The sequence below is a fragment of the Populus alba genome, chromosome 8, assembly GCF_005239225.2.
Source record: "Populus alba chromosome 8, ASM523922v2, whole genome shotgun sequence".
In the NCBI taxonomy this organism is placed as follows: Eukaryota; Viridiplantae; Streptophyta; class Magnoliopsida; order Malpighiales; family Salicaceae; genus Populus; species Populus alba.
Genome location: NC_133291.1, coordinates 4,300,044 through 4,322,390, shown reverse-complemented (window position 1 = coordinate 4,322,390; position 22,347 = coordinate 4,300,044). Strand labels below are relative to the sequence as shown.

The following is a 22,347-nucleotide window of genomic DNA, read 5'->3' as shown; positions in this document are numbered from 1 at the left end:
GTTTAATAGCATCTCACCCTGATTCTATCTATTGAAAAAATGAGCGAGAAGTAATTGATTTGATTTGATTTTGTTACAAACCATAACATCTCGCCTTACCTGTCATCCCCGCTCTCTCGCACACGTAGGCAAAAACACCACCTTGGAGTTCCCTTTTCTACCTTTCAACCACCACCCGAATCTTCTGGGCGCGATCCAATCCAATCATATCGTATTCACAATATCCCTGCTGTTGACCGTCATCCAAGCACAACTTCTGTTATATTCATGCATTTGCTGACGTTTTACCTGGATAGGAGGAAAGAAAGGCTGAAAAAAGGTGAAGAAATAGAGCAAGTCAGACGCGTGCTCGTCCCTGCAGTCTTGTTTCAATGGTAAATTTTGTCCAACACAAAACTGTAGACCAATCCAGCTTCTTGTTTGAAAACCATGAGAAAGCCAAATGGCTGATTCTTCAAGTAGTTTGGCCGATGCTAAAAAGCTCTTTTTCTTGGATGCACCGAATAGAGAAAGATCTGCATCACATCAATTAAATCATTCGGGAAATTGGGTTGCAACAGCACATGAAATCGACCTAATATGTACAAATAACTTTAAACAATCCATCTTATCAAGTTCCAATAACACCAGAATCATGTCTCGCTTCATAAATCAAATATGTATTGACAGAATTATCGGTTGTGTCCATGCTCACATCCATGTTCCAAATTCATGTCAAAATCAATCGCATGTTTTTTTGCCCAAATCAGATGATGCTTGCCGCTTTTGTATGTGAGGCGGAAAGACTACTATTAACAAGGAAAACAAACCCCCCAGTACATTCACCAGACAGCCATTTGTTGTAAAAAAATAATGGTAACCAGTAAATGCCTATCAGAGTTCAAGCAACGTAACTTGATGACGACTCAAGTGAACATTGACAATGATTAGATTCATGGTTCTCTGTCTTGTTGCTCTTCAACTTCATCCATCCAATCAGAGAGCACGAGACCTCTGTAACCAAAATATGCTGCTGCCACCAGAGTCACCACAAGGGTGACTATTAGAAAAAGCCACCTCATAGTGGCAGCATCTTCTGCTTCAAAACAAGCCATCATGACAAAAAAGCAGTTAAAAAACTTGGTCTTTGCTTCTGAAGAGTAACATACCCGCATTTGTGAGGTCTTCTTTGCTCTTGCAGTCGTTCACGCCGATTTTGGTGCTTAGGTACATGAATTTTAGTGGCTGGAACCTTTTCCTTCATTAAATATCATAAAATGCTATAAGATTTCAGGTCAAGAGCCCCCATGCACCGAAAAAGAGCATTGTGCTTGTGCATCAGAAAAGTGGATTCATTTATGTAATTAATATATGTCCATGATGGTGGTTTTATTAAGCATTCCATAATGGAAAGGCGAAGCCATGTCTTTAATTGCCACACATTTTAGAACGTAAAAGGCACCAACTAGTTTATGACGAGGAGCATTTTCCAAGATAACCTTGTAGTAGAGACTGAAGGAAGAATTAGTTCCACATCTGAGCATTACCTAATGTATCATTTAATGAAACAACTTTCCTTATTGTAATGGAAATATCTCCAGTTGGCTGTTTCATCACATAACCTATAGTAAAGTAACCATAAGTTAAACCACTAAGCGTACTTCAATAACAGAGTCTTTTAATTGCCACACATTTTAGAAAGTAAAAATGCACCAACTAGTTTACGAAGAGGAGCATTTTCCAAGATAACCCCTTGGTAGAAACGGAAGCGAGAACTAGTTCTACATCTGAGTCCTGATAGCATAAACAATCAGGCTACTATTGCATTAGTTGACCAAGCTAAAGCTTATTCTGATAGCAATTAAATCAATAGACACTTCAAATTTTTTATAGAGAAAGCTATTGATATTACTATCTGGAACCATAAGCTCAAGCATAAAGAGTTCTGGAGCATGAATTCTACAGTTCAGGTTGGAATAAATAGTACCTCCAAATCTTTGGATTTACACAAATGCAATTCCTGATCCACGACCTGTGCTTTTGCAAGCAGAATTCCAAGGAAGAAGTTCAGGTCCAAAATGGTTTTCAGATATATCTTTGGGATCAGAGCCTGCTTTGCAAAATGCTGCTTAAACCCTCTTGACATGGCATCTCCTTTTTCAAGGCTTGTCATTGATAATGAATAGAGACCTTGTATAGAGTTGGTACTTGGTATGACAAATCAAGTTAATAACTGGAAGCTGAAATAACATTTAACGTTTTGTACATTAACAAAATGTTCCTTTTCACTAATCGTTTTATGATGAGGTGAGAAATTAGTACCTTTTTGGTGCACTTGTCAGGTGATGGGCATTGACCTGGACAACATGTCTCGTGACATAAATGTGGACAATCATGCAATTTCATGCACATCATATCAATTCTGAAGTTTCTCACAGCAATTCAAGGTGGCAAATCATTAAGAGGTTATGCCATTTTGAGTCCCCCAATGTCACCAAAATTATTCTAAAAATTTCAAAACTTCAAAAGTTTCAGATTTCAGCCTGTAGCACATAATGACTGCTCTAGAAATCAATTTCTCCAAAAATTTCCATGCTTGTCAAAATTTAGAGCAGTTCTAGGTGGATGATTTAGCAGCTTTTCTTTTTTATCAATGCAGAACCATTGTCAAAATTTAAACCATTATTTCAAAATTCAGTTATCATTTTTCAATCTTTAAATTCAAGTTGAAGCCAAATCCTTTCATCTTTTTTCTCACTCTTCAATATATCTCCTTTATTTTTTCCTTTTCCTTCTCTCTCCACACCTTTTTCTTTTCTTCCCATGTCTCTCTTCAAGTTCCTAACTCTGGGTTCTTCTCTTTTTCACTCATCTAGCTTGGTCTGCTATTTTAGTCCGAGTGAAGTTTGGACTTTGTGTTTGTGTGTTTTTCTTTACTGTGAGTTGTAGCTAGCGGTGTTGCTTGCTTCTCCTTATTACATTTTCAAGTTGTGTTCAATGTTGACTGAAATTTTTAACTTTATTTGGTGACCTCTGGCTTTTCCCTGTTATTTTTTCATCAATTTTATTAGCTATTATGGTTGGGACAGCTTTGTCTATTTTTAGTCTTTTGTTTTCTTAGTCTGAACTCTTTCATTATATATATATATATATATATATAAGGAAACAGAAAATAGCGTGGATCATTTCTCTAACAAATATGCAAGATCCAAAAACCATATAATAGAATGCGATGCAAAAAAAAAAAAAATTGCCAATTGCATCGCTGATAATGTTTCCTAAGCTAAAGCATGAATTACCTTATCTATAGACAGTAAGAAGCTATTTCAAAATAATTCTGAAGAACGAATAGTCCTGTGCATCAATTCCCCATTCGTCACAATTTATATGCTACCGATGCACACGCTTTTAATCATGACGGTGTCTTTAAGTCAAAATATATAATAATAAGCCAGAGGCATTTGTGTACAATTAGGCCAACAAAGCAAAACTTCTCATGTCACAGCACTGTTGGCACAATCCAAATCATCAAACCATTTGGAAACATTTCTCTTTTCTTGTCAACGTTTTTGTTGCTTCCTCTACCTATTGGAGCTAAAGAGTCTTAAAATCATGAGAGATAGATTTGATGGACTCCATTCATTGACTTTCTGATTTTGAACCTTGAGTCAACATTTAATAGTTATTTATTTAAACGAGTAATTAACTATGTTTAAATAAATAACTATGGCTTTAAATAGAATTAATGGCTACTCTAGAAATCATTGAAATAATGGCTGCATGAAATTAAAAAGATATCCAGAATAAGCAAACGCTCACCTCAAAGTGAGTATCTCCACATGCACATGAAATTGTAAACATGACAGTACAAGGAGCACAGGCACCTCTACATACAAGTACAAAACCAACCATCAAGACATTGCCTCAATATAAAAATATCCATAATGCATAAGATCTAATTAGATAACTAAGAACAACGCCCCATTATGAAGTATATTGTCAGACTGATCCACAGTTTCGGAAACTCAATCAAAGATGTTTCGAACAAATGAGTATGTGCGTGAACTCGTGAAGCATTCTAAAATGCAGTGGCATAGTATAGCTACTTTGGCTCTCATCTTTTTCTTTTTTTATATACCTATTTAACTCATGGTCATTCTTGTGAATAGAAGAAATGCAAGTGAGGCAGGATGAGGACAAGCATACCGCTGGCATGGGTCAGGACACTTGTGATTCTCACACTGAAGCCTCTTGCCACAAATCTGGAATTTCAAACATGTATTGAATTTCAGGATAAATAATAAGCAACCAAGCACTATGAAATGCACCTACATTTACAAGCATGCCGTCCATAATTTCTCAATCTTTGGCTCTCCCTCTCGCACGCCGAATCTTGATAGCTAGGAACCCAATCTAAATTCAGTTAAATCTTCCCAATTTTGAACTCACACGGTGAATAAATATGAAAAAACAAAAGTCAAAATTTTGATTCACTACAAATGAACATACTAATGTTTATTGCATTATAACCAATCATCTTCATTGCAACAACGAATACAATCTAATAGCAACAGTTCATAAAACACTGAATTGGATCAGAAAGCAGGAAAAAATAAAGTTTTTACCTCTATCTTCATCTCCCCACACTGACACAACTTGAGGACAGCAATTCGACAAGTCTCAATGCAATGCCTTCGATGACATCTCTCATGGAACCTATGCAAACCACAACTCAGCATTTTATCACAAGTACCACCACAAAGCGGCACAACAACATCACAAGCCAATCCTTCGTAAACTCTCTTCCCCAAAACGGCAACTTCTCTCACACACATGTTTTCTGCAGGCTAACAATTTTCCGCACGGATTCTCACATCTAAATTCCCTCTCACAACACTCCCCTCTCCTCGACTTTCCTTCCACATAAACATTTATAAACCCCGTGGGCATTACACAGCAGGCAAGTTCCATCATGGCGATTTGCTTACAATTATGAATCCCACAATCTAATGATTTATTACAGACATTGTTACAGGAAAACAATTTATAACCGCAGCTTAACATCCATCGTTTTGCCACAAAAACATGTCGTTTTGACAAGTTTCGGGCAAGATGGGCAGGAACGGGATGGCAAAGTAACAAACAGAAATAACCACAGTTATTCTTCAACGGTCGGTAACAGATTTCGCAGCAAGAGTGAGGTAAAATCCGGGGATTATCAAGTGGTGGATTTTCCACTTTGCCACAGAAACGGAGGTAACTTCTTGGAATTTGAGATATGGAATATTCAGAGCGGCATTTAGGGCAGAAGCAGGTGGATGATTCGGCGGCTTTATCGGGGGAGGCAGGGAGGCGCGTGGAGGCTCGAAGAGCGGAGAGATCGGAGGATTGGATACCAGATAAGGTCGAAAACGGCGTAGCATAGAGAAGTGGAAGACCAGGTTGGATCGGATGGTTTGATGCTTCGAGAGAAATGAGACATGATAGGATTTGAAAATTGAGTTTGTGAGATCTGCAGAGTGGTGGTGACGGATTCGGAGAACAGCTGTCGGTGTTGATGGTGGCCGTGGGCAGAGGACATTTCAGAATTTGGGAAGCTGGAATCTGGAGCAGTGGAACAGGAGTGGGGTTTGGTTCGGCTGGGCATTGAAGAACGAACAGAGGGCGGGGTGATGCAGTCACGTGTTATCCACGTGAGCATCTGGAATAATGGAGTGTTGGGCTCAGGGCTGGTGGTGGATTGTTTGCTTGCCCACTAGCAGCAGCAATTAGAATTGAGATCCACGAGACAGGGATAGTTATCATAACGACCACCTAGTTAATTTTTCCGAATTGACGAACGCCTGAATATTTCTGATTTTTGCTTCCCTTATCACACAACATATCAAAGAGAAAAGATTATATATCATTTTCTTATTGTTTTGAGTCAACTGCAAAATACCTTCTCATCAGAGATTAATAAAATATGATAATCTTCCATCATTTTCTTTACAATATTACCGTGTAACACAACGAACAGCAAGAGAAAAGCACCGGGCAGATGTTGTTATGTTCACACGGCAATTAAAAAATCACATAATCACACCAGCTCACAACAACAACAACAAAGAAATCAAAATGGACTTCACAGATTTGTACATCTCTCTTTCGTAGTTTTCTACTTAGGGTGGAACTTCCACTGGTATCAAACAAATTCAAGGCGCACAAGGAGCTTTACACATTTGTATCTCTCTCCCTTGCGGTCATGGAGTGGAACTGCTCGAATCCCTTCTCTTAACTCCCATACAGGAAGGCATGTTTGACCTCCAAAGTCATCCTTCTCTGACATGTCATATTCATGAACTTCAATCCGAAGCAGAGCTAGTTCTGGAACTGTTAATGGAAACTCAAACTCCTCATTCCAAAAAGGTATCCAACTGTCCTCCAGAGCCCTCGTTTTCTTCATCACAGTATCTGCAGGGACCCCGGCAATCCCAACCTGCACAAAAAAAAGTTAAACTGCACTTGATCATCCATTATTTTTCATGATCTAGGCAGTAGCCACTGATTCAGATACCTATTGGGAACAAAGGGGAAGGAGGGCCCAAAAAGAAGAACTAAGCAATACAGAATCAAAAGTAAACTGCAAAAATCTAGCGAACAAATAACAGCAAAGGTAAAAACTGTTACGGTAAAGTCTTGCATTGCTACAGATCTCAACAACGCCTTAGCCATGACAAGAACATGAGACTTTTGATGGAAAGCCAAACTAGGATTAGACTATAGTTGTGTAGCAGGGAAATTGTGCAGTGGATTGAACGTAATCACTTGAGAAGAGGAGACAACAAGGCCATAAGATTGTATCTACTTACCCTCACATAGAAATCTGGTGGGGAATATGCATCAAAATGTGTGTGCTGGAAATCATAAAACCATCCTTCACCCATGTATATTTTCACCTATTCAGCAATAAGAAAATTACAATTATTCATCTACGCAAAATTAACTGCACAAGAAAACATTACATGGACATTTTAAATGGGTCCGGAAAAAAGTCCATTCCAGCCAAAGGCATTGACAATATAGCACTCACCTTCAAAGTTTTTTGCATAGGTAACTTAGCTTTGGTATCAAATACCTCGCCATGTGGACCAGACTTCAGTAGAAAACTTGGTTTCTTCACAAATCCACACCCACCATTGGCTCTGAACATTCCTTGCATCGACCAGAGTGATCTTCCATATCCCTTCAATGAAAAACCTGCTTTTAGTATTTGGCTGAGACACATACTTCTATAAATTTGAAAGAACAATGATAAATGTAATGCATTGCTCAGCCAGTATCATATGAGATAACTATATTAAAAAAAGACTTCATCATGATTTTCTCTTCTATCAATCTAGTACTTTTTAAACACAAGTTTGAATAAAATTATTCAGTTAAGCAATCCATTTACAAACAAAAGGCCAAAACTCTTAAAAAACTAGAATGATGTAACACCAAATCCTCCCACCTTTACTTTCTAACCCTCAAAGTTTATGCTTGGGAACTCAATCATTAGATTTTGAAACACAAACCTGCATGTTAAAAGCAACCATTTGAGCACCATGCATCCATCCAATTAGTGGGTTGTAGTTGGATGAGTTCACACGAGTACCCTTTGGATACACCCTGAGTATATTCCGCTGGGTAAACCTGTACAGCAAGCCATTTATCAGACATACTGGAACTTGGTTTTCTAATGATCCAAGTACAAAGGGTATAATAATGGCATAGGATACGGTTATGAAGCACATAAGCTAATTACTGGTATAATAATGGAATGATAATGCCAGAAAAGGAGTCAAAATTTAGAAGCCAGGATTGGATAAACACCACCACATAGAATATTAAAAGCCAATGTTTCTAGTCATTCAAATCCTTCCAACTCCACCAATAAATACATTCTCAACCATGAGCATTGAACTATTAAATGCACAATCGAACAAATAATACCTGTGACAGTAAGGTTTCAAGCAGCAAATAAAGGCAAATGTACTACTGCAGATGAGTTCTTTCAACGGAATGCTTTAGGGTTTGTTTATACCTGACAATTTCTTTTCCATGGGTTTCCGCAGCCTTTTCAAGCTGTTGCTCACTTAAGCTAAGACGCCTCACTTTATCAGGATCTACTTTCAGACATTCATCTAATCCACCTTTAGGCTTCCCAGCATGAATAGCAATCAAACGTTTGTATTCTGGTGCTATATCATGCTGCAACTTGTGATCTCCTTCATCAAGATCTTCCTCTGCATCATCATCATCTTTGTCCGATTCATTCTGCTCCAAGAAGGTTAGTCTGGAAAGAAATTAGAAAAACCTGGCAAACTAAATACTAGTAAGTGTCTTCAAATACCTTGTCATCAGCAAGAATATGGCCTTTAAGAATGGGGATTTCTTTCCCCCAAGCTTCTTCATCGGAAGCAGCATTCCCCTTGGAATCACTCTCTTTATCCTTAATTTCCTTCGCCTCAAGGTATTCCTTTGGTGGTTTTGTTGATATGATAATCCGTCTCTTCAGAGACTCAGGGGAAGGGAATTCCTTCAAGCATTCTGAGCCAGGAGTAAACAGGATGTCTCCAAATGTTTGAGTGACCATCTAGAAACCATTTGAAAGAATATTAAATCATTAGCCTGTAAGTCCTTCCCATCCCAACAGAATAGCAAAGACTCACCTGAGCCACTTTAGCCTGAAGATCTGGAGTAAGGTGGTCTTCTAGAGTTATAACAACAGGGAATTCAGATGCAGTAAAAGCGTGCTCCTTAATTGACCTCAAACATTTGATAAGTTGCACCGGAGTTGTCAAAGTCCTAAACAAAGTACAAAGTACCACTGGTTAAAAACCATGGAAGGATGGTTCAAAAGTATTTTGAAGTTAGCAGCAATGATTTCTCATAACTCACGATTGAAAGGTCACTCAAGGCAAAGTATTAAAGGATACAAGTTGTGCAAGTTTTTTTTTTTTTTTTTTTTGCAGATTAGCACATATGGATCTCCCGTTAAAAAAGAAGAAGCCACTAAGCTTCTTTATGATTCAAATCACCAAAGCAAGATCAAAATCAAAACTTAATGGGCAAAAAAAAGATCACCATTAAGTTGTTGTACAATTATTGGTTCCTGCTTCGTTTCCTTTCGCAGTAACAATTGCACATCCTATAGTTATTTAGAGATACCATTATTAGCACAATAACAGCATACCTCCCATGAAGTACCTCCACATCATCCTTGTCAGAATTTGGCCATATATCTAATTCAATTACCCTCACACCTTTTTTCAGAGCATTTATGATGGGAACATCGCTGCAATCACTACTAAGCTGATTCCCAGTTAGATATGAATTGTGGCCAGTATATATGAAATAGTGTGAAAGGGGTGCTGTCATATCATGATGCACCTGAAACCAAAGAGTAAAATATGTAAGCAAATACAAAAAAGAAAAATGCAGATATCCGTATGAAATTGAAACAGAACAGTAATTCCAAAAAAAATCAATTAGAAAAATAAACCATGACAAAGAGACAATAGTTGAAAGCTTTTATTTTTACATTCCTGGTAGGAAATGGAAGGCATTCCACTTTTAAAGAAACGTTAAATAGCAAAAGTTAATTAGCGACATGGACAAGTTCAAGCATCCCATGAGACTCTCTACATCTAATCATACGTTTCAAAGATAATTAGCAATACACAATCCAATAGCATTAATTGACAAGTTCTTATAATCGTGAAATATTTAAATCAATGCAGCTTATTAGTAACCATTCAGTCAAAAGTCATAAGCTTGAGTTTTTCACTTTCTTTCCAGACATGGAACACAAAAACCCGCCCACTTCCTATTTTAGCTACCAAAGCAATATATATATATATATATATATGAAACAAAAAAAAAATCCATCTAACTATGTGTATGATAAGTACCAAATTTAACCAGAAAGAAAGACCCGATTAGCATAAGTCATTGAAGAATCAAAATTTAGCCACAACAAAGAAGGGTAAAAAAAAGAGAGGAAACTTACCCCAAGTTTAAGATCAAGAGGAGGGTTAGTATCGCCAAAAAGATACTTAAAGAAGGCCTCAAGATGGAGCCCTTTACGGTGAAAAAGAGACAAATGTTTGAGGCTTTCAACAATAGACTGTGCTTCCTCGAAAGTGGCCTTTTCTTGTTTTTGAACCTCGATCAAGAACCTGTGGATATGATCAGCGGTCATGATGCCATTCGCCGAGTACAAATCAAACAAGGCCTTGATCTCATCCGGTACCTCGGCCACTGCTAGCTTGAACCTCCTGCGAAAGCAGAAGCAAACTCTGTATGTCTGTTTGGACATTGGAGAATTTTAGAGAGAGATGCAGAAAGATGGTTGTTGTTTTTATTTGAGTCTTTGAGGATTACAAGATTGTTGCCATTTGTATGTAAGCAGAGAGAGTGCTATTTTTTCGAGGATGGTGTTTGTCGGCAATAAAAGGTGATGGTTTCCAGAGAAATTTGGCTGACATTGCGTGCGGCCAGATTGACCTTTATAGCTTCTCTTGGACGGTTGGCATGGGCGTGATGGCAGTGACAGGAATCCAATACTCTACACACTGATCCATTTGCTAAATTATACGCGCATGGCTGGTGACAGGTAGCTTTGACCATACGCTACAAACAGTGACAATGCTCGCGTAGTGACGGAAAGAATAAAGTTAATTTACGGAAAGTCTCGCGATAAATTTATGGAGTGCTAGGGAAGGAAATGAACAATTTGGTGAAGAGGTGTTTGGAATTTCAGATGTTTTTCTTTTCCCCCCTCTATTCGATATCAGTCTTTATGTGCTGACTAACACTAATAAATTTGAGAGGATAAGCTTTTTTTAATTTGAATCCTCCGAAATTGTAGGAATAACTCCTCCGTCCTCTCCGACAGGAAAACTGATTTCAGTGCTCGGAAGGGGTTTCCACAGCCCACCTTGCTTCTGCATTGCCAAAGTCCCCTTCCTGGAATTCAACTCCATTTTTATTTTACTAGCTGATGCTGTTTGGATCTCCTTTCTGAGGCTTTGATGGGCTCTACTCTCCCTTCTATATTAAAAAAAAAATAATAGAAAATTGAGAAGTCTATTTCTAGTTGGGACGTGAGTACCACTAATTTTTATAGAGAAGGTGACACGTTTGAACTTTTCTCCTCCCTCCCGGCTAAGGGTCCTTAATTATTATTATTCACACTTGATCGTTTGTGGCTGTTACTGTAATTTTGTTTCTTGTTTCTTACATTAAACAACTAGAAGTACGACTGTACGAGGTTAAAGTGACACGCTGCTTAGATGCACAGTATATGCCACGAAATCAGGAACTGTTAACACGTTAAATAAGTTGATGGCTTCAATATCCTTCTTTTCAGTTACCAATTAGATGATAATTCTTAACTTTAAAAAAAAAAAAAAAAAATAGTTACCTGGACCAAAAGAAAAGGAATATCTTTCTGCTAAAAAAAGATACTCCTTTGAAGCAGTATTGGACCACAGCATCAAGGTTTTCTCTCACAAGTTATTTGATGAAACACACAGCTCAAAAAAAATCAGCTGAACGGGCTCCACATTGGATTAGGATCTCTCATATTCGGACCTAATTATAGCTTGGGCCATTGTCATGTCTACCTTCTGCTCTGAAAGGGCATTACGAGAACTTCCTTGCAGTCTACGACTTTCGGGCCAGCTTTCACTTACTGGAGATTTTTGTTTTTTGTAACAAGTTGAAGTTAACTTCGATAGCCTGCCTTGAAATTTGAAGAGTAGCTGATAATTAAAAAGCACGCCTTTAACCATCAAGCCATCCCATCATATTTTATTATTGCGCACTTTCAGAGCCGCCATTAAAATGATGATAAATTTTATGTGGGAAGGATGATCAAACGTCGTGCCCCATGATTACTGCTTGTTGATCGGTTCCTGATTTGCACCTTGACTTTTCCGACAAGGTTTTGATATATACCGTTCAGTCCAGATCAGGATTTTTCTTGTAAATACACATGAAGGAAGAGGCTCGGAGCCTCATACAAGTGATTGGTCCTACCGGAGTTTTTCCATCCAGAACGAGGTTAGATTCAGTGGATTTTAGGAATATTATTTGTTTTTATTACGGTTTGTATCTCGATTGGGTTACATTTAAGGGGGGGAAATAACAGTTTTACTTTGGGATACATCAAGACAGATGATATGTTATTCCAACTTTTTGGACAAAATTAACCATAACTGAAGAACAAATCATCTTAGGTCAAAAGTCGTTCGCTAAATAATCTTTTAAAGATGCTTCCAGGCAAGCTTCTTAATACGTGACCACAACTAATCACCAAGTGTAATGTGAAAGCACCTAAAAACGAAAGATTATATCTGTGACATCTCAACAGTGAAGAAAGGACCTTACAGCAACAGCTAAGGCTGTCCATGTCAATTGTCAAGGGAAAAAAACTTTCCTTGTAACTTTTCATATCCTATCGTCGGTCTGAAGCAAAACAAAAGCATAAGCATTCGGGCCAGGTTCAGTCTTCTTTAACTAATTATCAAGCCTATTTAATTATACACCTACTGTTGGACATATCTGTTGTTCTCGGAACAAGGGCTGAAGCTAGCATGTGCCCTCAATGAAAATAATACTGTAGAGGTTATACAAACTGAAACCCCATTAGAAGCCTTACATTCTTGAGTTTCTCTCCTTTCTTATCATGGAGAGGGACTGATCGGATTCCTGGTCTTAGATCCAAGACAGGCAAGCATGTTTGACCACCAAAGTCATCCTTGTCTGACATATCATACTCTTGCACTTCCACCCGAAGCAAAGCCAGTTCGGGAACGGTTAGGGGGAATGTGAACTCCTCATTCCAAGCTGGAGACCAGTTATCCTCGATTATCTTTGTTTTTCTCTTTGCTGCATCAGCCGGTACCCCAACTATGTAAACCTGCAGTGTGGATTATTAGTTCATTAGCAGGAAAGCATGCGTGAGATAGATACTTCAGGAACATGAGACAGATGCCAGCAATGTAACAGAATAAGGCAGGATCAGAACCTCAAAACCCTCACCAATTAATCACAGATACCAATCTCCAAGTCTGGTGATTCAAACTTATTTGCAAAATCTAGAGATTTCCTTGAGGATAACAAGTCAAATGCTCATTTACTTGTCATCACACATCGTTTTCGATCTTAAACTAGAATGTGAAAGAAAATAGATATGGTTTGCTCATTAATGGCTTTTATTCACTTCAGAGTGAATTGTGTTTCGGCCAATTGTGGATAAGGCAGGTTAACCAAAACATATTGAAAAGTCTTTTTCTCATTCGTAGGTTGGAATGATGATGCTCAAGTATTACGAGGTTTAATGACAAATTTCACGTTTACATGTGAGTAGGATACTTAAACCAACCAACCTTTGTGTAGAAGTCTGGTGGTGAGTATGAATCAAAGTGTGTGTGGCTAAAATCAAGGCGCCATCCATCACCCAAGTATACTTTCACCTGTTAATAGATAAAATAGAGTTCGGGAAGAGAGCTTCAGACAAATGAAATTCAATTTCAAGCAAGACTAGTACACTCACATTTAATGTCTTTGTTACTGGTAATTTTGTTTTAGGATCAAACACCTCGTTATTTGGACCTTTCTCCAATAGAAAATCTGGTTTCTTAAGGTAACCACAACCTCCATTGGCCCTAAACATCCCATGCATCAGCCAAAGTGATTTTCCATATCCCTGTTAAAGGAAAGCTCACATGTTACGAGGACTTTATATGGCTGACATTATGTGATCATCATTTATGCAAGAACATGAAGCTTTGGATTGCTTAACTAATGGGAATATCCAGGTCACTCATGGTTCATAAAGAATATAGTCTTTTAACTTATGAATGCCTCCTTCATGAAAGAAAGTTGCTTGACATCAAATGGTTTTGGAAACAAACCTGCATATTAAACGCAATCATCTGAGCTCCATGCATCCACCCAACAATTGGTTTGTAATTAGAGGAGGTGATCCGAGTTCCCTTAGGGTATATTCTCAGAATATTATTCTGTGTAAATCTGGGAAGAACAACAGCATATATTAGCACTATCGATCTGGTTTTAAGATGGAAAGTAGCAATAGAAACTTCTTTCAAGCATCTGTAATCAGTAATGTTTGATAGATACCTCACTACATCAGTTCCATTTGTTGCCGCAGCCTTTTCAAGTTCCTGTTCACTCAAACTAAGACGTCTAACTTTATCAGCTGCAACTTTCAAAGCATCCTTTAAACAACCCTTTGGCTTCCCAGCGTGTATTGTGATTAGACGTTTATAACCAGGTGCCCCTAACTGGCCTGATTTATTGTCACAGTCGGTTAGGTCTACATCATCTTGATCACTGTCGCTCTGCCATTTGTGAAAAAGTTAACGAAACACCTTAAAAATCTTACTTAGACTAGGCAAGATTCGCCTCTATGCTCACCCTATCATCCGCTTCTAGTTCAGCTGTATGGTATGGTATCCCTGATGCTTCGTCATCTTCTTCGGATGAATTCCTTCCACCTGGTGATAAAGGTCCCTTTCGCTTGATGCCACTAGATTCAAGATACTCTTTTGGTGGTTTGGTTGAAATGATTATTCGATGTTTCAATGACTCCGGAGAAGGGAACTGTAATAAGGAATCTGACTCAGGATAGTACAGCATTCCGCCAAATGTTTGAGTAACCATCTACGTGCAAAGGTATTGGAGGGTTATAGATAAATAGGAAACAGAGAAGCTGAAAATTCAAATCCTTGAAAATGAATTGAAAGCTAACCTCTGCAACTTTAGCCTGAAGTTCTGGTGTGAGGTGATCTTCTAAAGTTATGATGACTGGATAAGGAGAACTAGCGAAAGCATAGTCTCTTATGGACTTCAGACATTTTATGAGTGGCACTGGAGTGGTCAGGGTCCTACGATTAATCAGGATATAACTTAGTCAGAGAAACAATGATTCAGAATCATAACATCCATGTATGTCTTTCCTACAATGAATGTGTTTTTCTTTAACTCACTTATAACTCGATTCAATAACACTTCATTAGCTTCTGCTTTCCAAAATGCAATCCATGCTATCCCTACATAGATTTTTCTCTCTCACTATTTAGCAACTCCAATTTCTTTTGCATGAAATCCATTCAGTGAATTCTATTCATTATATTATATTTGTTAACAAAAAATAAAATAAAATAAAAGTTAAAGACGCCCTGTCCTTCATGCTTCAGGAAAGAGAAAGATGAGTTATACAGAACAATGAAATATTGTGCCTCCAAAAGCTTCCTCATTCTGATTTGTAATAGCAACTAAACATTTCGCTAAATGTTGCTTTCAATTTAAAGAAAGGCTTCTGCTTCACAAATACTAACATCCATGTATAAAGTAGTGGATATGCATATCCACAAATACATAAAGGCAAAAGAAAGTACTCACATTCGCAAAAATGGTAAAATTGCAATCAATATATACCTTCCATGAAGAACAAGAATCTCATCTTTTGCGGAACCTGGCCACAAATCTAGTTCAATTACCCTTACACCTCTCTGCAAAGCTTTTACAATTGGCACCTCGCTACAATCACTGCTCAGTTGATTCCCAGTTAGGTAGGAATTATGCCCTGTATATATGAAATACTGTGCCAATGGAGCAGTCATATCATTGTGTACCTGGAATGACATAATTTGTCAAGGGGCATACTTAACACGGTCCCCTTACAAATTGTTCAAAGCATACCCAGATAAAACATGGCAAAGATGCAGATAAGTAATGCTCCAAGGATCCTGTTCGTAAGACTTGTAAGTAAGAATCTTTTCGTAATTTCTAAAAGAGAAGTTATTGTTTTGGTTCTTGATCATAACAAAAAAAAAAAAAATCCTATCTGCCAGTTTCTAGGCCCACACACCTTAAGCAATGTATAATTCTAATTGCTAACAAAATCAACAAAAGGGGGCGGTGGTGCAGTGCTACTTTCACCGAGTCCACAATGTAAATGCCCCGCTTCCTGCACAATACAAAATTGCCAGGAAACAAAATGTAGAGAAAAAGAGAGAGAGAGAAGAGAGAAAACCCCACCTTTGGAATCCCAACTAAAATGCAGGAAATATTTAGACTCATCATTTGCTGTAAAAAATTACAAACTTTATCTAACCACATTTTCCGAGCTTCTCTAAAGTTCAAATTACAACAAGAAATAATTGAGAAAGAAATGGTTTGGCATCAACTGCACAAGATTTTGCTTTCTTTACCCTATCCATGATTTAAAAAAAAAAATGATTTAAAAGCGTAAATCACAATTGTGATACTATAAATTTCGTAAACGTGCCAAATACATTTAGCGACAGAGTTAGGGAGAGGGGTAACCTGAGAGGTGATGGGTCCATTGAGATCATCATAAAGCAAGAAATGGAAAAAGTCATCAAGATTAAGTGAATGTCTGCTGTATCTCGTCAAATGATGCCTCCTGTTAATGACCTCCTCCACGATCTTCTGTGCATCCGCCAGCGTGCAGTCAAGCTCGTCCTGGTGCAAAACCAGGAAGCGCCGGAGCTGATCAGCCGTCATGTGGGACCCACCATTCGAGAACTTGGAAAAAAGTTGTTTCACGTCTTTGGGTGGCTCAGCTTCCGTGATCTTGAACTTTCTGTTAAAAAGATTAAACATCTTGTAATTATAACTCCCCATTTCATCTTTGTTGCTATTGCTAGATTCTGGTAGTGGAGATGGTCTATGCTTGTCTTTCTTGTAGCTCCCCATCGTTGAGTTTCTCTGCCACGCTATCTGGTTTTTTTTGTTGTATTTTCCAGAACCTTTTTGGCTTGGAGATTTGGGAGACAGGGAGGGAGAGAGACTGAGGAGAGCCTATAAAACAGGAGAATTTGTAGCTCTATCTATCGTAGGAGACTATAAAAGCAAAAGTACCAGCTTCATATCTGGCTTCTTGTTGTTGTTGTTGCTGACTAATATCAAATGTCACAATTATCCTGCTCTCGTACTAGGATGCCTTCGCTGCAAGCCAATCATGTGAGGTGACATTTTTCTTAAACAAAGCAATTTCGAGTAAATTCAGATTAGAGAATGAAAACTTTCAACTCCAAATAGGCAATTACACGATGTTTTTAGGAATTTATTCTAAGAATAGCGTGATTTTATATTTCGAAATATTTATGTCAATTAATCTATTAAACATTATCTGTTATTGATGGGATGAGATTCATGAGTTGACTTCCACCAAGAGTAATTAACCCATCCATGTTTAAAATCTCTTAATTACTATATTCACGGAATTCATTAGCAATAGTTACTTATTTAGTAGTGCTTGATAACATGTTTAAAATGTTGTTTAGTAAGAATTCTAATTTTTTATTTAAAATTAATTCTTTTTTTTTATTTTGATATGCTAATATTAAAAATAAATTTTAAAAAAATAAAAAATATATATTATTTTAATATATTTAAAAAAAAAATACTTTGAAATCACTAAACATTACTTTAATTCCCAAGAGAACCACTCAATGTCCTATAATTTTAATCACCTGTCAACAAAAATATTAACGATAAAAATAAATTCGGTTAGGCGATGCTGCGTTTTCGTCGTATCCCATACTTGTTAGCAACAAACTCAGCCAGGTAGAGGCTCCTCCTCCTCCTCCTCCTCCAACTTAGCAAGAATAATTTTCTCTACAGAAATCCAGTAAAAGACTAGCCCATTTAGTTTTTTTGGTAATTATTATGGGCCTTTTTGGGAAAACAGTTCCCAAGACCGTAGGTATGGAGCCTAACTGCAAAAGCAATGCTACCTCATGTGCTCCTTGTCCTTGAGACTTGTTATTTTGTAAACCATGCACTTACTAGTGGATCGCGATTTTTCATTACCACAGTAGTGACTAGCTGGTAAGTATTCCTGTCTTCGGTGGGGCTTGTCTCGCCATTTTACGAAACTGTAATTGCAGTGCTTCAGATTTTCAATATCCTATTCTGCTGCTGTCAAATGTAATTAAAAGGTGTTCTAGGGAGCATGGATTTGTGCCAAAGACTGGCCTGTTTAATCAACCTAATGAGGTCTCTGCACTCACATGCAAGCATTTGTTTTTCTTGAAAGATTGGATGGCCACCGTGCTGTGTTTGGCAAGGTGCTTTCTGCCATGGATACAGTGTACAAGATTGAAGCTGAAGGAAGACAGAATGGAGTGCCAAAACATCAAATTGTGGTTTTACACAGTGGTAAAATGCCTTTGTGACTGCCCTCTTTGTTGTCGATCAGCTGTCTATCTCCCTGCAAACTCATCAATACCAATGTAGATAGATTTTGTACCCTCTGCTATGTCTTAATTTCCAGTTTTTGTGTTTCAACGCATACAACTCTGTTAGCAATCGTATCCCCACACGTTTCCAAATCTTATTTTTACTTTTTTTCACTTAACACATTGATATATTTAGGCAATTAGTATACTATTAATCGGTGGGTTCCTGAGTTAATCATTTTTTCATCGAAGGTGCTGCACAGCTAACAACTGGTATCAGCAGATTTCTCCCCCTTTTGCTTTGGAAAAGCAGGGACACGGAAACACCAGGAATTTGGGCTTCTGTCCTAACGCACATGCAGGGAAGAAAGACAATGAAATGAACTCCGAACTTTTTAAGTTTTTCCTCGTGTTGTCAGAAGACTGGGAACATCATTTATAAGACGCGCTCCATTTGTGACTTGGATGTTGCTTCACGATTCAAATTCTTTTCTTATAAGAGTCACACGGACACGTTGATGATCGCACTCCATCAATTTCAATTTATAATAGCACTTCACTTTAATTAGAGGTGTGTTTGTGAGTGTTTCAGTGGCTGTTGTTTAAAGGGTTTTTTTTATATAAATATATTAAAATAATATTTTTTAAAAAAAAAAATTATTTTTATTTTATCATATCAAAATGATTTAAGAATATATAAAAAATATAATTTAAAAAAAATATGATTTCAATCACAAATGCTATTTTACTATTAATATACTTGTGTATACACACATATATATTTCACTATTAAAGTTAATCCACTTTATTTTAATATATATATCTGATGGAGCGGAGGGACATCGTCACGCAAATGGTTGATTGATCAAAGCGTGCATTCCATTTCTTTCCATATTTGGGTTCGCTTCATCCCTTTCCAAATGCTTATTTAGGGCCGTTTAGGCTTTACTTGTATTTTGAATTAAATTTTTTATATTATTTTAATGTGATAATATTAAAAATAATTTTTAAAAAATAAAAGATATATATTATTTTAATATATTAGAAAAACACAGTTTATACTCAGATCACCTTTTAATTATTTTGGTGGAGCACTCTGAAGTGCGTTTTTTTTTTTTTTTTATCAGACTTCACCTCCTGACCCAGGGGATATATCAAAACTGGGCCCTGGAAAGCTTACAACGCAACTCCTGGTTTTATGCTCGGAGCAGTCCAAATTAATCATCAGCTCTTGAGTGGCATATACTAGAAAGGAAGCTGGGGTTATCTACCATGCATTTCCAGATCAATGATGCATGGATCTGCCAACATGAAAACTTTCCCGTCTCGCCAGCTTGGTAATCGAGGCGAGAGCGAGAAATGAAGAACAACAAAGTGACAAACGATCTTGGTAGTAGGAAACAATCGAAAGAAAAAAAAATACTCACAAGCAAAAACTCAAAAGAGAAAAGGTAACAGTAATAATCAAAGGAAACTATAAATTTCCAACAAGTCGTATCCAATTTGCAAGTCATCCGTGCAATTTCAGAAGAGGAGGAATTACAGAGCAGGACTTTACTTGGGCAAGCCAGACAATTATTGGCTCGGACAGAATTAAAACGAAAGAAAAACTATATATAATGAAGCCGAAGGGTGTTAAAAGGGTCAAAATTGCAAGACATGTGAAACTTCTAAACTTAAATCTGTGTGACATTGTTGTCAGCCAATTTGAACGGAAAATCTACAGTAACACGGTAATACTTCAGGTTCACAAAAAAAAGTAACATTTCCTTCAGTTCGTGAATCATGACATATGGTAGACAATCATGGATGTAGCAGAATTTAAAGGCATCCCAGAGTCCAACAGCAGCAAACAACCAAACTAGATCGAGAAGAGACCTTTATCCTGTAGTTCAATCAATAGAAAGAAACACATAGAACAAAGTAAACAACATGCAGTCAAATCACTCTCCCAGCAATAATTGTTACACAGAAGTTCACTGGCAATGACCCAACAGCTTGCAATTGAACATGAGTACCAAGCTTGAAGGAACTCAAAGTGGACCTGAGCAGGTCGGGGTAAATCTCAATCAAATGAACAAAGATCCAGTGCCGATTCTACCTTCTGAAAACCCTAAAAGAACCAAAATGATCTTGCCCCTATAAATCTAATTCAAAAAAACTCCAGCTCTAGTTCTTGTTTGCCACACAAAAATACCCAACTTGCTCTCACCTGAATCTCTAGACAACTAAATTTGCTTATCCAAATACCTCCAGAATTCACCTTAAACAAATATTCACCATTCAGCTTTTCTAGTAAATCATTTTCCATAATTTTTTATCAGCAAAAATAACATAGTAGAAAGTACTAAATATTCAATTAATCCAAACTCAAGAGCACAGTGGTCTTTCATTTATATAACATAAACCACGACAGGACACAACATAAATTCTACCCTCAATAAAAACCCGAACCCCCAAATTACACACACTGAATAAATAAGATACAACTAAGAAACCGATTCAGGCCTTCTTGCCGTTATTTTTACCGTTGTGGTTTCGCTGATGATAAGCAGTGGAGAAATTGGAATTCAAATCAGAGTAAAGCCCAACAACCTTGGAGATATTGCCGTTAAGTTCTTGAATCAGAGAGACATTTTTGACCATGTTGTCAGGAGTTCTAGACTGGTGATTCTCATTCACTTGTTGAATCAAAACTCTGTTTCTGTCCAGAACCGACTGAACTTGTCGAAAACTATTGTTGAATGTTGCCCAAACCTCTGCATCAACTTCATCTTCTTTGTTGGCGTTTTGGTTGGTAGTGATTGAGGGATTGGAGGTGTCTTCCATGCTCGATTCGGCAGCGGAGAATGAATCGAGGGTGGTGTTCATGTGTGAATAAAATTGTTTTGACGATACATTATAAGAATTAAGAAAATTACCTGTTGGCTTTGAGCCTTTTGATCTTTAAGGAGAGAGAAAGAAAAGGAGACGGTGGATGTGGGTGATGATGATGATGTATGGATTTTATGAGTCTACGCGATTTGAGAGAGAGTGTGATGCATACAATACAGACATGACAGAGAGAGAAGTGTAACTTTGAATTGTTACTGTAACTTCCACGTCTTCGACTACTTTTGAGAGAAAATAAGGGGGAATTTCGAATGAAAATTACTATTTCGGTAATTATTTAAATCATGGGATTTTTTTATTTATCCTAATAATTCAAGTAATCCAAAAACAATTACATCATAGTTGATTTTCTTGACTTAAATATTATATATATATATATATATATAATTAACTAGCTAAATTTAAACTCAAAGAAAATTTTTAATAAGTCAAAATTAGGTCTAAAAAATTAAAAATAATTAATTTAAAAAATATAAAAAAATTAATAATTAATACAAAAAACATAATGTAGTAACTCAAATATTTTTATTGGTATGTTAAAAAAATCCAGATAACTACCTGAATTATCCATAATTTTTAATGTTATAAATTGGATAACTAGTAATTACATTATTTACTTAAAAAATTCATAGAGGAGAAAAGAAAAATCAAATCTATATCCTACTAAAAATAATAAAAACATCACATTCTAGACTTTTCTCGCTTCATTGTAATTACATTTAAATCATTAAAGAGATTTTTATAAATATTATTTTTGTATTAATATTCTTTTTAAAAAATAGTATAAATATACATGCTTGATCAAATTTTAATTGTATAATAACTCAAATTAAAATTTGACATAACATAGATACTTCAATTTGTGATTAAGAAAATAAAAAAAATTACAACAAGAAAAATATATATTTTTTATATTTTTAACGGTATCAGGTAATTCTAGAAGGCAAAAATATAAATCTTTAGACGGAAACATATCCCAAAATAGTTTTGGTGAACCACGCGCTATAAGTGCGAAAAGGGGTGCAGATTTTTTGAAATATCTTAAGCGGTTATTTATTTTTATTTCTTTTTAGAAGAATCTTTTACTGTATTTTTTCCGCTTCATCCTAGGCCGTATTTGGATGGAAGAGAAAATATCGGAGAAGTCAATGATTTTGGACAACAACAAGTCATAGAAAAAGAACACATTCTTTTGTTTTGTTTTACCTTTTTT

General features: G+C 36.8%; 4 protein-coding genes across 4 annotated transcripts; all 4 read right to left on the bottom strand.

The window, feature by feature from the left end:
- Positions 1 to 635: 635 nt before the first annotated feature.
- On the bottom strand, positions 636 to 5,258 carry LOC118055884 (NF-X1-type zinc finger protein NFXL2-like). Its single transcript, XM_073410830.1, has 5 exons — positions 4,605 to 5,258; positions 4,186 to 4,241; positions 3,799 to 3,865; positions 1,967 to 2,219; positions 636 to 1,237 (listed from the first exon to the last, which is right to left on the bottom strand). The coding sequence occupies exons 1-4, from the start codon at positions 4,812 to 4,814 to the stop codon at positions 2,139 to 2,141; spliced, it is 414 nt and encodes a 137-aa protein (XP_073266931.1). The 5' UTR covers positions 4,815 to 5,258; the 3' UTR covers positions 636 to 1,237; positions 1,967 to 2,138.
- Positions 5,259 to 5,908: 650 nt separating this feature from the next.
- On the bottom strand, positions 5,909 to 10,796 carry LOC118055856 (phosphoinositide phospholipase C 2). The gene is made up of 9 exons (XM_035067872.2): positions 10,013 to 10,796; positions 9,197 to 9,393; positions 8,673 to 8,808; positions 8,354 to 8,596; positions 8,045 to 8,277; positions 7,536 to 7,653; positions 7,052 to 7,204; positions 6,831 to 6,917; positions 5,909 to 6,457 (listed from the first exon to the last, which is right to left on the bottom strand). Exons 1-9 carry the CDS (start codon positions 10,319 to 10,321, stop codon positions 6,164 to 6,166), a joined length of 1,770 nt encoding a protein of 589 aa, XP_034923763.1. The 5' UTR covers positions 10,322 to 10,796; the 3' UTR covers positions 5,909 to 6,163.
- Positions 10,797 to 12,432: 1,636 nt separating this feature from the next.
- Positions 12,433 to 17,116, bottom strand: LOC118055857 (phosphoinositide phospholipase C 6). The gene is made up of 9 exons (XM_035067873.2): positions 16,363 to 17,116; positions 15,472 to 15,668; positions 14,783 to 14,918; positions 14,449 to 14,694; positions 14,152 to 14,372; positions 13,926 to 14,043; positions 13,565 to 13,717; positions 13,398 to 13,484; positions 12,433 to 12,928 (listed from the first exon to the last, which is right to left on the bottom strand). The coding sequence occupies exons 1-9, from the start codon at positions 16,753 to 16,755 to the stop codon at positions 12,635 to 12,637; spliced, it is 1,845 nt and encodes a 614-aa protein (XP_034923764.1). The 5' UTR covers positions 16,756 to 17,116; the 3' UTR covers positions 12,433 to 12,634.
- A 3,461-nt stretch (positions 17,117 to 20,577) lies between these two features.
- On the bottom strand, positions 20,578 to 21,235 carry LOC118055858 (protein EARLY FLOWERING 4). Its single transcript, XM_035067874.2, has one exon. The coding sequence runs from the start codon at positions 21,111 to 21,113 to the stop codon at positions 20,745 to 20,747; it is 369 nt and encodes a 122-aa protein (XP_034923765.1). The 5' UTR covers positions 21,114 to 21,235; the 3' UTR covers positions 20,578 to 20,744.
- Between the last annotated feature and the right edge of the window lie 1,112 nt (positions 21,236 to 22,347).

Coding starts and splice junctions, on each gene's coding strand:
- LOC118055858 (XM_035067874.2), bottom strand. CDS start 21,113: ATGAACACCACCCTCGATTCATTCTCCGCTGCCGAATCGAGCATGGAA.
- LOC118055856 (XM_035067872.2), bottom strand. CDS start 10,321: ATGTCCAAACAGACATACAGAGTTTGCTTCTGCTTTCGCAGGAGGTTC. Junction 8,809..9,196: donor GTGGAGGTACTTCATGGGAG/GTATGCTGTTAT, acceptor TACTTTGTTTAG/GACTTTGACAACTCCGGTGC. Junction 8,597..8,672: donor TTCAGGCTAAAGTGGCTCAG/GTGAGTCTTTGC, acceptor AATGGTTTCTAG/ATGGTCACTCAAACATTTGG.
- LOC118055884 (XM_073410830.1), bottom strand. CDS start 4,814: ATGTGTGTGAGAGAAGTTGCCGTTTTGGGGAAGAGAGTTTACGAAGGA. Junction 4,242..4,604: donor GTGGGGAGATGAAGATAGAG/GTAAAAACTTTA, acceptor TTGAAATTCCAG/ATTTGTGGCAAGAGGCTTCA. Junction 3,866..4,185: donor TGTCCTGACCCATGCCAGCG/GTATGCTTGTCC, acceptor ACTTGTATGTAG/AGGTGCCTGTGCTCCTTGTA.
- LOC118055857 (XM_035067873.2), bottom strand. CDS start 16,755: ATGGGGAGCTACAAGAAAGACAAGCATAGACCATCTCCACTACCAGAA. Junction 14,695..14,782: donor TTCAGGCTAAAGTTGCAGAG/GTTAGCTTTCAA, acceptor CTTTGCACGTAG/ATGGTTACTCAAACATTTGG. Junction 13,485..13,564: donor CAGTAACAAAGACATTAAAT/GTGAGTGTACTA, acceptor ATCTATTAACAG/GTGAAAGTATACTTGGGTGA.